The sequence below is a fragment of the Mixophyes fleayi genome, chromosome 2 (genome assembly GCF_038048845.1).
Source record: "Mixophyes fleayi isolate aMixFle1 chromosome 2, aMixFle1.hap1, whole genome shotgun sequence".
NCBI lineage: Eukaryota > Metazoa > Chordata > Amphibia > Anura > Limnodynastidae > Mixophyes > Mixophyes fleayi.
The window spans coordinates 135,262,078-135,277,979 of NC_134403.1; the positions used below are offsets into that span (position 1 = coordinate 135,262,078).

Consider the following 15,902-nt stretch of genomic DNA (forward strand, 5'->3'; position numbering starts at 1 on the left):
GTGAGCACTGTTGGGGCTATAATCCTGAAGTGGAAAGAACATCATTTCACCATAAACCGGCCACGACCAGGTGCACCTCGCAAGATTTCTGACAGAGGAGTGAAAAAAATTAACAGAAGAGTTGTCCAAGAAACAAGGACCACTTGTGCAGAGCTTCAGAAAGACCTGGAATTAGCAGGTTCAATTGTTTCAAAGAAAACAATAAGTAATGCACTCAACCGCCATGGCCTGTATGCACGCTCACCACGCAAGACTCCTTTGCTGAAGAAAAAACATTTTGAAGCTTGTTTAAAGTTTGTTACACAACATTTGGACAAGCCTGTGAAATACTCAGAGAATATAGATGAGGGCAAAATTGAACTCTTTGGATGCCATAATACACACTATGTTTGGAGGAGAAATGGCACTGCACATCACCCCAAAAACACCATGCCAACAGTGAAGTTTGGAGGTCGGAACATCATGGTGTGGGGCTGTTTTTCTGCACACTGTACTGGCATACTACATATTTTTGAAGGATGAATGCAAAAATGTACGGAGACATTCTTGATAAAAATCTGCTGCCATCTACCAGGATGCTGAACACGAAACAAGGGTGGACATTTCAGCAAGACAATGATCCCAAACACACAGGCAGTGACACTCTCAATTGGTTTCAGAGAAAGAAAATAAAGCTGCTAGAATGGCCCAGCCAATCACCTGACTTGAATCCAATTGAAAATCTATGGAAAGAGCTAAAGATCAGAGTTCATAGAAGAAGCCCACGGAACCTTCAAGATTTGAAGACTATTTGCGTTAAAGAATGGGTCAAAATCACACCTGAGCAATGCATGCGTCTAGTTTCTCCATACAGGAGGCGTCTTGAAGCTGTCATTACCAACAAAGGCTTTTGTACAAAGTATTAAATAAATTTCAGGAAGCATGTTCAATACTTTCTCCCTGTGTTATTTCACATTATTACACAAAACTTAATTTATGGACATATATGGTTTGATTTCCTTGCATGTGTGTATTGCACGGGTTGTTGCTGACATTTGGTGTAAATTTCATTACAATATCTCCATTAAATATATATTTACTGAGAAAAATGTTGATGTGTTCAATACTTCACCCGCTGTAGGTATAATAAGATCTGACATGTTAATCTTTGTCTCTTTTAACCTCTTGTAGTAAAAACACATTGATTGGTAGCTGTTTGTGATGCAAATGAAGGTCTAATGTTTTCATTTGTTTGTAGGAAATATGATCGAAAGGATAATTGTGTCATGCAATAACCACCAAGATCTACAAGAATGGGTGGACCATCTACATAAACAAACTAAATTCACCTCTATGACCAACCCTACAATAAAGCCTCACTCTATGCCCTGCCACACTGTAAGAGCCATCTCATTCTCCTTTCAGCACATGTAATTATTGTATATACAAATATGTTGCAGGCACTTCTGGAAATGTGACATCCGAGATACCTATCTAGAGAAAAACAAGTATGTTGGCAGATATGGGTGATGAGAGAATGTGTTCGTAATCTATAGCTATATTGAAAACATGAACTACCCCTTGTATGCGATATTTCTTTGTCAGCCATAATGAAGCCACAGAAAATATATATATAAAATTTTGCCACATGCATAGCCCTAGCGGCTAGATCACTTATAGCATAACTGGTGCTTGTTACTATGCGGTCCAATGACTGTAAATGTGCAAACAACGATAGTTGTCATCTTCTCACCAGATCTACCAATACGCACAATAATGTGATCAATTTTGATCCAGTCATTGTGCATCCCGCCCGCTACCAGACCAATTGCCTGAGATCGCTTCCATTATCATTGTGTGTGAGGCCAGCATTACTCCCTGCTCTGCAGAGCTCTCCTGCACTTTGCTGTGCTGTAATATAACTGTGCGCAAACCTGTGGCTGTTGCCTCTACAATGAAAAATTGCTCCCCTTGTCCTGCTTACATTGGACTGAGATAAAATGTCTTTCCGAATACTAAACAAAGAATTACAGCCCCTACTTATTTAACTTTGGGGTCATCATTAGTAAGCTGCTAATATCACTTCCTCATTTTTATAATTTATAGTAAAGTTAGGAAGTCCTAGTCATGTACTGTTACTAAGGTGGCTTTATGTGAGCGTGCTACACAATCTTTTCAAAATTACGACATATACTATTGAAGCTTTGGTTACTGCTTTTATGTTGTTACAATATTTTGCATCACAAATACCTTGGTGATCTATTTCTTCAGTTAATACATTTCAGAGCGAACGTTAACAATTTACATAATTATGGCGGTTGAATATGAATTCAGAAATAAAGGTTACATTTACATATTCTTTAAAAATACAGAAAAAAGAAAAAACTTTATTCTCACAATAGGTCAGATTCTAGCGTTCAATAAAGTTCAAGCTGTGAGGCAATTTGGAACTCCTTTGTATACTCAATGTATGTGCTATTATAAAGCAATGAGTTCAGTGAATGAAAGCAAATTCCAGAGGAATACAAATGTGTTGCAGATATGTTAAGACACAGAGGAGATATAAAACTGTTTACACGACCGACAACAGAACAAATATTCTTTCATTTTGTCTACTTGATGTGTTCAGTATCTGTTTCTGAAGAGAAATAGCGCCGTCATTTGCAGACCACTACTAAATATTATTTGCTGTTCTTGTCGAAAATGCCTAAGAATCTTATTTTGATGCAGTTTATTTTTTTTCGTCAGCTTCCTTCTCATCCTGTCACGCCATCAAGCAAGCATTCAGATTGCAAGCCAGCGCCTCTTACGCCTGCGTATCACACCCTGCCACACCTTTCACACCATGGAACAACGCACAGTACTATCAGCTGGAGCCCATTGGAGCCACCCAAAACGTCAAAGCCTTGGAGCTTGAGTTGCTTACGTCCTGCCCCTCCTCTTCGTCCTTCTGCAGCACTGTGTTACAAAGAGGTACGAGCAAAACTTATACCAGACATCTTGTAATTGTCATGATCACAGTATCAACATTTACATTGCTTATTCATACAAGTTAAGTGTAAAAGTTTTGAGGACGCCGTTTTAAATTGGTCCGATGAATATATGTAGCTAAGCAGCTTGTTAAATAATGGTATGAACATAGCCTATGTAATTGCTACTAAGTGCATATGTTGTACATGGCTTCTTAGTCATCATTTGAAGAACCTTCCCTATTTACACCCTCCTTTATAAACATTGTAGTACTCACACAGAGTGAGAATGACATTTCTGGAGCTTGCATACATAAAGTGATCAAGATAACATGTAGACTTATTGACCGTTTGAGCTGCTTCACAATATGAATGTTTGTGTGGAGTGAAAGTAAAAAAAAAACAGGTCTTTTACTATCGCATAATTTCAAAACTGCTTTCCATGCCCACTGGTAAACGTATTGTTCATTGCTTTGTTTTTGCTTCTTTGTTTCCCTCTTTATTAGAGGATGTCTTGTATTCTTAAGGTAAGGTGTAGATCACCCTATGTCTCCTTGGATTGGCATGTTATGCTGTAGAGCAGAACTACTGCACACTGTGGCTCATCACCTTGTTTTCCACATATGGTAAACAAACGGTGTTGAGCCCCCTCCCCCCTTCAAGATCCTCACGCCACATATTTCCTGCCCTTGTTCCCCAGCAGCTAGTTGGTGTAATGGATTTGTTCCTGAATTTGACACACTACCATTTGTGCTTGTTACCACTCGCAGTCTTCACCTAACCCAAGAAAGCATGAGGCCGACTTGGTGTAGTAATCCTGTTCATTTTGTAACAATGTTTTTTATGATGACAGTCGTACTGCTCCTGTATCAAAACATCAGTATACAAAAAGAATAATAAACAAGCACTGTGCACTGAAAGACACAAATCTGTATCTGCCTACTAATTTGTGTTTCTCTGTGAAGATCAGGATGTCTGTATTAAAGTTGGATTGTTTATAATATAAAAAATTCCTGTTTCAACACCCAACAGATTTTTCAAAAAGATGTTTTTTTTTCTGTTAATAGGACCTCAGTAAGAGCCCCAAATCTATGAAAAAATTGCTTCCCAAGCGTAAGCCTGAAAGGAAACCATCTGATGAAGAGTTTGCACTGAGAAAAAGTAAGTTTCAGGCAAAGCCCACGATGAATCTGCTATCTAGACCAGGATATTACAGGGTAGAGCTCAAGCCACTCTTATCCTCTTATGTCCAGAGACATTTTACACTTTCATTTCCAGATCACCGTTTGCAGTTTTACGGTCACTTAAATGGTCAATTTTCTAACTTTGTCAAACTTCTTCACATTGTTTTGTTTTTAAGCAGATAGGGTTATCTTTTACACACACATAAAATCACAGGAAGTTACCAAAAAGATTAATTGTCCAATTCGCCAAAGTTTAGGGATACCAGAATTCTTCTTTGAAAAGCACCTGTTGTCCTTCTGGTGGGGTTTTGCCCTGTTTTTGTCAGTGAAGTCATGTGATTACAGCAATCATATGACTATTCCAAAGAGCTGCTTAATGGTTTGCCTGAACACCCCTACCTTGATATATTATGGGTTTTAGGACTTTGTGTATGTGTGTAATATATAGTATGAGAACTCTATTTCTAACAGCCTGATTTATTTTGGCACTACATTTTTATTTAATCAATTAGCACAATATAGTAGAAGCTACAAACAGACTATCTTGTTTCCCTTTTTCTGTAACATATTCATATGTAAAGTCTTGTATGCTGGCCAGGACCCGCTTGAACAGCTCTAATCTAAGTCATTTTATGTACAATGTCAAACTTCTGTCATCTTACTTTTTTTCAGGCACAGCAGCGCTAGAGGAAGACGCTCAGATTTTAAAGGTTATTGAGGCCTACTGTACGAGTGCCAAAACACGCCAGACCCTAAATTCCAGTGAGTGCCTTTGTTTCTTCCTTACTAGAAACTATCAAGTAGCTACATTCACAGACTTGCATTGCGTTAGCTGTGTTGCTGTGTATTTGTTACTGGTATTTTGTGTATCTGAACTTAATGATCACGTAATGTGTCTGAGGATTCTGGTGCTTGTTACTGTATTAGTAAACATTTAAAGATAGGATTGACCATTAACAAAAGTCAATACATTTCCTTGCATTGGAATAGTAAATATAAGTTGTTATGTCGTTCTATGTGGCCTATATTGTGAACCATTTAGGTACCCCAATATCCTGAATTTTACAGCAGAGGTGAATTTGTGTCCCGTTTGCATTATTAAAAAGAGTTGAGTGTGTTCACCAGTCTGTTTCAGTAAGCTTTTTAAATATGTTTTTTTTATAACATGCACATTTTTCTAAAACAGTTTAAAAAATAATAATAATAATGGGCATTATTTTTGCTGACAGATACGAATAGGTTTTTCCAGGCTGCACCAGAAGCCTCTTTAAAGCTGCGCTACCACCTCAGTGGCAGAACATTTGCTTTCACCACTGTAAACTGGCTGCAGAGTGGGGGGGCGAGGACTGTCTAGAAGCAGCAATATCTGATTGTGGCTTCTGACGGCTTCTCATGCTCCAATCCCATTTCCACAGCATCACACTGCTCCAGATTTCGGCCAGTGGTTTGAAACAAGCCCCGAAAAATGTCTTCTGGAGCAGCCTTCAGGGCTGTGGGTGAGTGGCACACTTGCTATGGTAGATCCGCACCCTATCTAAGTGACCTAGGAAAGCAGCTTTGATATTTAATTTGTCCAGTTTCTCCCTTGAACTCATGCAAGGTATAATAATGTGGATACACTGTGAAACAAGTGACTTTTTTTATGTGCCTTGGGTTCTTAATGTTTTTTTCAAAAAATTATATTGCCCATTTTGATAGCAATATGAACAATTGTCCAACTACATTGTGCATATTATAAGTTATTAAAATGTCAATTTGGCCAAGTACCCATGTGCAAAAAGACAATGCTGCACCTCACTCCTTAGAACAGCGGTTTGCAATTTTCGAAATAGAGCAACAGTATAACCAGACTAGAAATGAAGCAGGTAGTAGCACCCTTTCTCTTCTTAGTCGGCAACCATTGTTTCTCCAGTTGACCTACAGATGCTGCTGGTTGACAAAGCATGTTGGGTCTTGTAGCTCACAGCTGTAGAGATACGGGCTGCCAGCACCATTAATTAGACACTGGCTAGACCATATTGTTATAGGTACAGAAGATGTGTTTTTAATCTGGATATTACTAGAAACAAATATACTAATCTGAAATATGTGAATTTATTCATCTTTTTGCTCCTGGTGTGTTAAAATGTCAAGAGCCTCATCCGTCAGTATTTCAAATGCATTTGTTTATTTTTATGGCTGGTAGGATGGATGTGTTACTTTTCTGTACTGTTATGCAGCAGGTAAGCAGACATGTATATGTGTTGTGGTGCCATTGAGGGAGCACACATTTCAAGCTACTTTTTCATGATCTTGTAATATTTCCTGCTGGTCTGCTTAAACATCACTCCCCAAAACAGCTTTTCCCACGTGCTTTGCCGAGGAGATATAATTAATATTTATAAATGGTAACAAGAACAGAAAAAATATATTTCTATCAAGCTTTTTCATTTTGCTTTCCCCTTTGTTTTAAGCCTATTTGCCCTGCTCCGTAATGGCTGAAATATGTCTTTTCAACCTGTTATACCCGTATCTGGCGCCATCTTTTTAAGAGTGGTTTAGTAGAAAATATTGTTTTTTTCGCCACAAATTTTTTACACCAGCAACTGTTTGTTACACTTTTGATAATTCTTGTGTTTTCTAACCTAGTATGTTACCTGTAACAGCAATTGGAATTAGTAGCCTACATTGGGAAGATATTAATATGCACCCTTTGTCTACACACAGACATTTTGTGGGAAGTCATTTTGTTGGCTGAATTAATTGTTCTAAGAATAAAGGGCCTGATTCATTAAGGATCTTTACTTGATAAACTTCTTATTTCAGTCTCCTGGACAAAACCATGTTACAATGCAAGGGGTGCAAATTAGTATTCTGTTTTGCACATAAGTTAAATTCTGCCTATTTTTTCATGTAGCACACAGATACTTATAGCTTATTTGTACACTGAAATTTAAAGTTGATATTTGTTTGCTACATGAAAAAACAGTCAGTATTTGACTTATGTGCAAAACAGAATACTAATTTGCACCCCTTGCATTGTAACATGGTTTTGTCCAGGAGACTGAAATAAGAAGTTTATCAAGTAAAGATCCTTAATGAATCAGACCCAAAATCTTTAATTTCAGTGGGAAAATCACTTTATGCCTTACTGATGTGACTAGTTCCTAATGAATTGATAGACTGCATTCTTATGAATATTGGCAGCTCACAAAATGGCTACTGGCCATGTGTGTATGCGATGGATGCATTTTAATGTTTTCCTCTATTTAAATCTAGTTATAACAATTAAGCATTCCTCATGGATCTTTCTTGATGAAAGCACCACATCTTGCACTTTTTGAACCTCCACAGATGGATCCTCAGACCAATTTTGTTAGAGTATAACATTGTTTAATTGCAATGCCACCTAAAATTGCATGGAACTAGGGGCTGGTGAAGTGTAAAGATGTTGTAGTACCCGGCAGAGCCCTCCAGACTAGTCGTCATGTGCTCCTTTTCAGAATGCATTTCACAGCTACTCACTGCAAGTTTACAAATGCATTCACATGTAATAGTAGTTTATCTATTCCTGGCTGCTGTCGTATCTCATGAACAAGTAACTAATGAAATCTGCACAGCTTTGGTCTTCTTTTTAACAATATTTTCTTTTTCCCTCTCTTCCCATCACCCTTTTTGCTTTTTGTTTTGTTTCATGTTACTATTTTGGTTGTGGCTTTTCCTGTCCTGTTCGCCTCCTCCTTTGTTTCTTTCCTTCCATCTTTGCCTCCCCACCATTGCCATTTCATTTCACCCGTACATCATCCTTAGCATGGCAAGGCACTGACCTGATGCATAATCACGTCTTGGCTGATGATGACCAATCAAGTCTAGACTCCTTGGGTCGTCGCAGTAGTCTTTCTCGTTTGGAGCCTTCAGACCTCTCCGAAGACTCTGACTATGACAGTATATGGACAGCCCATAGTTACAGAATGGGGTCTACTTCTCGTAAGAGCTGTTGCTCATATATCTCTCACCAGAACTAATGCACTTCTAAACTTTTTTTCTTAACAAAATGCTTGTTATACCACAACCTACTTTTTCTTAGATGTTTACTTGTGTTACCTGTCTTCTTTAATGTGATTGTTTTAAGAACTGAGGTAGTTTCTGGTACTTCATATGTGTGGATCCAGGATCCCTTTTCAGCAGGGGAAAAAAAAAATTATCCATGAAGGTAAAATGTATATTGACAATATACCTCGCACTCTTATAATGCTTGCAGTGAGTTCCTAGCTTAGTTTTATGTAAGAAAATGTGAGGATTTTTTTTTTACTCTGGCAGATTTCGTACTCTGCCTTTTGATGTTTCTTTTGAAGTGATAATTTTATGTGCATTTTTTGTAATTTGAAAAACTGAATCCGTACAGATTTGTGAGGACCTTTTGTGAATATATAATTTTGTACAGAAACAGCTACTTAAATATGTTAGTTATGGAAGCGAGATAGTTCTGAGGGAAGTCTCTGCTACACAGCATGTGACTGGCAGTGAGTGGAGTTTGCACAACCATGCATGGTAATGCAGCACATGTACCTCAGTCCTGTACAAATACTCTCCATGTAGAGGAGTTTAACAAAACACAAATAAGTAAGGCAACTTATCAGCAGTTGTTGCCTCCATGATCACTGTTATTTTGTGTTGTATTTAGATGTACATGTATGTATTCCACAGTATTTAATTTATTTTCACATCTACAAATTGGCATCATGCAGTAGTTCAGGTACTCAATAACAGGAATGACTGATGGCATTTTTGTGGCAAGGGTCGTACACAGAATGATATAGCAAAGGGTTTTAGTCCACCATATTGCATAATGCAATCCTCTTAATGCATTGCTTACAAGCTATGTGTACAGCAGCTAGTACACAATGCAAATGTGTATTGTATCTACATACCTGCAGTGTATTGCAACATTTGAGAAATCCTAGCTATGTTCAGACTACACCACACGATTGCTTTTTGTAAGCTTCCACGGTGGGCTTCATGATATTTTGCCATTTTCCAGCTGAGATAGTGACATTTGCATCCTGTGTTTCTAACTCTTTGGGTTGGGAAAACTTCATAGATGGTATAACAGATTTCTGGTAATTCTAGAGAAATGTGTGGGGGACAAATATTTCACTGACTATCTGTTACCTTATCTGCATTTTAAAATGTCTGCTATATGTTGACGTTAGGACATCAGACTGAGAGGTGAAATGGGGGGAACAGTTAGGCAAACATTGCACAATGCTTACAAAATACAGACTTCTGGTTAGACATGACACTGCTGCTCAAGTACCTACATACATGCATACAGAGCCTGTAGTCATCTATGTGCATTCTTTTATTGTACACTTTAATACCTTATTTTAGTTGATCACTGGAGTTTTTAACTATTGTTACTCATTTAGATAACACTTATATTTACAAATTGAAAGTGTTCTTTGGTAGTCTTTTTGCCACAAATCAGTAATGGATGAATTCTTTTCTCCCCTGGTTAATGCCAAATACAGAAAGACCATTTAAGGAATTCTAATGTATTTTCCTTATTTTTTTTGTACCACAAACAAGTGATATATTCTGCTGTGGTTACATTTTCCACTCATAGCACCAAGCACAAGACTCATTTGTTACAGTATGAGATATGCCCCATCCAACCCTCAGGCTACTTTAACTCTACTCTGTAACGGATTGGACGCTGGTTATTCAGTAAGCAAAACTACGCCACCTATATTCCCAACTGCGCAAATGACCCTCCCCTTATATAAAGTCATTATGTGCTCACTCTCCAATCACCTCTAAACCTGGCCACACACAGGCGGATCCTCTGCCCTACCTGGCCGGCACAATAGCAGCGTGTGTGGGCACCTTTAGTGCATGAGATTCATGCAGCTTTATGATCTTGCATTTCATCAAAATGTTCAATTGTATTCGCTTTTGGGGAGATGAGGGGGTTACACCTCCTCGTCATTTCCACTTTCTAGTACATCAATGATGAGTCCTTCCCATAAAAAAACCTGTATTTCTACACAATTTACTGTTCTCCCATAAATTGTAGTGGGAACCTCAGCTGGAAAGCTGTAGGACAGCAACAAGCGGTATCCAAAGTATTAATAGAAATGACTCCTGATTAGATGGACATGGCACTCTGACAATCAGGAGCTGACTGTCATTCTAGTCAGCGTGTTGGATCACTCGCTCCTGCAGCGTTACAGCAAATGAGTGCAAGGGTTCCAGGGTATAAAATTATTAGTCCAGGGAAAGAGCATAAAGTAGTTGTGTAAACCCCCACTCCTTTCTTCTGCCCCCAAAGGTGTAAAATCCTTTTCAGTAGTCCTGCAAACAATTACATTTTTGTCATACTACTAGTAAAGCTGTATTAAGCTACCAGTAAAACTCAGTTGCATTTAACATAAAGAAGCATAACTAAACTACAGATGGTTAAAGATTTTTCTTTTGGGGCAGACGTTGGTTTTTTGAAAATAATACACATTTTACAGCACCAAAAAAGCATTCCCTTTACCTGCGAAGTATTCTGGTCTGTATGTCTTATTCTCTACACACAGACGTCTCTGTTCATAGTGAGTGCCATTGGCGTAAACCTCCCCCTTATCCCTATTAAACATCTTGTTCGTATGCAGCCACAAGTTGCTTCTTTTAGGTGTAACGTTCGTAACGGTATCATTAGCAATACAACCTCTCAGAAGCTGACCTGTTTACAGCTGAAGGGACCCAACAAACCAGTAATTGCTGCTTAAGGGAGATGAAGATGTTATACAGAACATGACGGATACAAAAGCATTATAAACCAAATTGATTTATTGCAATTAAACATTGTATGTGCTAATTCAGATAGCTTTATTTTTTACGCCTGGTAAGCTACAACAGGGGGAGGTTTTGGAAGCAGGGAGGATACTATTTTTATGTAGCCTGTTTTAATTTGTTTTCACAAAACCACAGGTAGTTAAGTTGTGATTGTATGTATTAACCAAGAACACAGTACACATGTACAGAAAGTTACTGGAAAAGAAGAAAATGTGCCATAATTGTACATTTGCCACCTACCTGCATCTCCAGATACATATCTCTTGTCCATTTAGAACAGTATAGAAAGTGGTCAATACATCTGCTTTGCTACAGAAGTTTTGCAGCAGCAACTTTTAGGACGCATTCAAACTGGTTTATTGTTATTTTGTGTGATCCTTAGCCTTCTGCATTGAGTGCACAAATCAGTCCCAGAGGAAACATTAATGTGCATAGAGATTATTGATACCGATGGCATGTGGTTTCAGAAACAGAAAATGAAGTAAGATGATGTATTTTTTACCTGTACAGAGGTATTGGTTAGGCATATTCACACTGAGTTTTCTTCCGTGTTTCAGTTTGTGCTGCACGTGGAAAGCCACTGATCATACAAATTAAAATATACCTGCGTTTATAAGTTCTGTTAATGCCCATAGATACAGATTGTGTGGTTCAAATCCCTTTCTGTAATCCTGAGCTGAATATTAATCTTGCTGCATTGCTACTAAAAAGGCAGAAAAAAGGTGCTATGTTGGCATTAAAGAAATGCAGCGTAAATAAGGGGAAATGAAAGCCAGTATGATAAATGCACAATGAATAGTGTTCATCTGTCTAATTTTTGTGTTAAGTGTATTGAGATTGGGCCCAAGGGGAAATTATGACAAGGATTTAGTGCCATCTGCCATGATGACTGAAAGTGACATTGCATTATGAGGTATTGTGAACTTCTCTAAAGTATTACAATAGCATTTTTCTTTCTTTTAGTTATTTAAAAAAACATGAACTATTTCAAAAACTTAAATGTCTCTATTTTTGTGAGAGTTAAGTGAACAATTTTGTTTATGCAATTTTGTAACATATATACATATATAAATATACATATCCATGTACATAACTATATATTAAGGGCATCAGATCCAATGTAGAGGTTAGAGAATGTCCTAATTCCTTTCCACATGAATAAAATGGTCTCTGTTGCACTGTATTTCTCCATATTATCAAGTGCTCATCTCTATGTTCAGTGTTTCGGTATCTGCAGCAAAGCACATTACCCAGTGTTAAGTGGTGTGAGTAATTTCCTCATCTCCAGAAGAGAAAAGCCATGTCTGGTGGGACATTGCCTTCTTAAGACTGCAAATAAAAATACAGATGTATTTCTGAATGTTGTATTGTACAGTTTACATATACCTTGTGGTTCAGTATGAAATTGCTTTTTTTTTTTAATATAAAAGAAATACTCCAAAGTGAGAGAGAATGCGTTTCTGTTATGTACAGTTGAAATAAATTTTGCCTTTGCTAGTCTGTGCCTTCAAAAGTGATTTATTGCTTGTGGAGAGTAAATACCACCTAACTCTTTTCAGTGTTCCCATATTTTTTTCTGTTGTTTCCGTTATAACTAGAGCTCCATGTTCTGTTTTTTTTTTTTTTGTTTGTTTTGTTTTTTTTTTTTTTTTTTTACAAGGGACAAGGTTTACCTCAGGATACAGATTTTTCTAGACTTCTGATGCACCTGGTTTAGCAGAAACATAGAAGCACTGGGAATTGGTTCATAAGCACATTTTGATTTGCATGAGGAAACAAAGAAGTGGCTTTTATGGCCTAGGCAAACTTTGTCACATGGGTGTCCTGGTTATACCTCTAATTAGAGGTATAATCTGTAACTCACATACTCTTTCATTTTATACTGTCCACAAGAGCGACTTGTTGAGCAATGCTTCTATTTTTCAATTAACATGCAGGTTCAGATAGGTACAATCTTATACAGGAGTCATATTTTACCTCTCATTTAGTTCACTAGAAATTCTGTTATGATTGTAGAGAAAAGCTGATATATTCCAGACTGTATTAGCATTAGGAGCTCATCTACATGATGATTCTCTCATTGAACACTACAACAAAAAGCGGAAGATGACATAGGGTTATATCTCTTAGGCTAGAGGGGTATTGTTCAAATAGATAGCAATGAAATACCCAGTACTGATAGGAAAACGTTCTTCTTGATGTTTTTGTACCAGTTTTCTCTCCGTATTCCACCTGCATTCTCATTTCTCATTAGGTTTAGCTCTTACGCCTATGAAAATATTGTAAAGATGAGTACAACTAAAATGACCGATAAATCAATACATTGATCCATAAAATCACTGCCATTCCAACATGAAATTACACTTGTATAGTTGATAATCAGATAGGCATTTGCCTTGATAACGTGTTTAAAATAGATAAAACTGTTACCTTTTTATTCTCTCATCCAAGCACAGTGGCATGGAACCATCTTTTACACTACTAGACACTTCTAAAATGCTGCTGAATCTGTGTCCTCTGGATAAAATGCATACTGACTAGGCAGGGAACACAAGAAAGGCACTAAGGAGACAGACTTAAGTTGAAAGTCAGTTAAAGGATACACTTTACCAAGCATGACACAGAGTTAGCTTTTTATATACTTTTTGCATTAGAAAATTTCAATTGAGAGTGACAGGTGGACTTCAACTAAATGTCATTGGTCATACAGCGTGGCACAATGCAGTAGTAGCATTCAGGCACGGTACAGTGACTGGAGAACCAACATTAGAGCTATGTAACTGCAAACATTGGATTTATGTTGCATGCGGTTCATGTGCAACTTGGGGTGGCTTACTAGCAATGGGACAACCGTGCAGTATACCTTAGCAATCATTCAAGTGTGATTGATTGCTATGGGATTTTGCATATTTGCCATCTTGCACCTACTTTTGTAAACCACCCTGTTGGCCATAAAAAGTGGTTTTGAGAAAAGGGGTGCAGTCACATTAGCACTGGAAAACTGCAGAAACACTACAGCTGCTGCTTTTGAAAAAGTGGATCTGAATGCACAATGAGTGGTCTAGAAAGTTGGTAGAAATGTTTCTGTCCTGTTAAAATGCTCACCTCTTTTTCCCAACATAGTCTAATGTAACAGAAATGAGGAAAATAAGTTTATGTTCAGTTATAAACCTTGGCCGTACTGTGCCCCAGATCTCTAACACTTCTGCATGATGTCGCTATGAAATATACATACAGCCCCCCTCCCCTATACTTTATATGAAAACAGTTGTTTTCTTAGAAAATAATGGGCAGCTACATTTAAGCGCACGGGGAGCTGGGTTTGGGAGTGCACATCTTTCATGTTATACTAGCACTATTTTCTTTTTAAATAAATTTACCAAATTTGTGTTTTTAGTCCATCTGTTATTCACTAACGGGCCCATTTTTACTAGAGATGATTGATGCTGCCATACTTAACGCTGTCTAGCTAACTAAACTTTATACCTTTTGGATTTAAACAGGTCAGCCATTCACATATGGATATGGTAACACATTTTGACAATACTTAAGATTTGTATTCTATGCAAGAGAAGCCAAATTCTTTTTTCCCCAGTGCCTAGCTTTCAGTTCCTGCTTCGGTGTTTCCCATTACCCTTGTAAAATAGTATATCATTCCAAACCCGCATCAATTAATGCAGCTGCTTCAAAATCAGACACTAGTCAGCTGATTGACAGTCAGGAGCTGACATAGAAAAGCATCCACAAGCCAGCAAACATGGCCTACACTAAATGTGCTGCAGCAGGTGCATATGAAAGATTACAAGAGGTTAGTGTCCTCAAGTAGAGCTCTCTGCTCTTTATGTGTAGAACACGTGACTCAATCTTCAAGGTTGAGTGACAGCTTATAGTTTATCAAAGCTGCTTTTTGGGAAACATAATCCCTGCATCTGTAAAACTCTCATTTAAATTTGATAGATTTTTCAACACCTACATTCTAAGCCCTGCTAAACAGAGTAGCTCCGTTTTCAGTGGTGACCTCAGGCAGCATTAATCTGTGGTCTTTTTAGTACAGAAGAGGTTATGCTGCATACTCCTGTTTCACCATCATGTGTGTCTTACACAGCAAGATCATCCATGTTGGTTGATGTTTTTAATGTACGTTTAATCAGATCCAGCTTGACAAGTTTGGCACTTGTAACAATGTTTTGTTTTTTGTTCTTTTTGTTTGTTTTTTTTACCACTTGTGTTTTCTTTTGAATTGCCTGTTTTAGGTAAGTCTTTACTGTAAAGTGTTTGAGTGTTGTAATGATGTGCAATCTGTAGTAACTGTGGTTTGAATTCTGTAGTGTTAACAAAGGTACTGTATTTAAAGAAACATGAGATAAATGGATGTAGCAGTAAGCTTACTACTTTTTTTTATTTATTTTTTTGCCATGGGGATTCGCTTCTATGTAGAAAGTGACTTGTTTTTGAGAATTGACTGCAACTGTTTTGAATTCTGTAACCACTTGCTTTTGTCTACTGACCATAAGGTAATACAGGCATCTTGCTTTTGTTATGTAGTTGTACTATTCATCTACAAGCTTCACATACCGTAGTTCTAGTGTTGGAGATTTTTTTATACTATGGGTGGAACCACAAGCGTTAAATATAGAGGCATCTTATATAGCATAATATATGGATTTTCAATCTCTAGGTAGCATATTCACATCATTCCTTATCTTGCTGCCATCAGGTTCGCGCAAAGAATCTGCTCCCCAGGTTTTGCTTCCAGAAGAGGAGAAAATTATTGTTGAAGAAACCAGAAGTAATGGTCAGACAGTTATAGAGGAAAAGTGAGTACCGTACAATGTCATGTTTAATTTTTTTATGACTTATCCATTTAAACTAAATAATAGGAACATTTTTCCACAATATACAAGGAAGACACATTTTCCCCACTAGTCTAAATTGGTAACTGTCACAC

General features: G+C 37.6%; 1 protein-coding gene across 2 annotated transcripts in view; it reads left to right on the forward strand.

Moving 5' to 3' along the window:
* Window positions 1-15,902, forward strand: part of ARHGEF7 (Rho guanine nucleotide exchange factor 7) — a 112,395-nt gene that overhangs the window by 88,307 nt on the left and 8,186 nt on the right. Inside the window, exons 15-20 of one of the 2 annotated variants that reach the window (XM_075200020.1) lie at window positions 1,238-1,377; window positions 2,728-2,952; window positions 4,016-4,109; window positions 4,805-4,894; window positions 7,922-8,098; window positions 15,672-15,771. In XM_075200020.1, the coding sequence (XP_075056121.1) occupies window positions 1,238-1,377; window positions 2,728-2,952; window positions 4,016-4,109; window positions 4,805-4,894; window positions 7,922-8,098; window positions 15,672-15,771 (826 nt within the window). The remainder of the gene's footprint in view (window positions 1-1,237; window positions 1,378-2,727; window positions 2,953-4,015; window positions 4,110-4,804; window positions 4,895-7,921; window positions 8,099-15,671; window positions 15,772-15,902) is intronic. The other variant, XM_075200019.1, reaches the window with a different exon arrangement.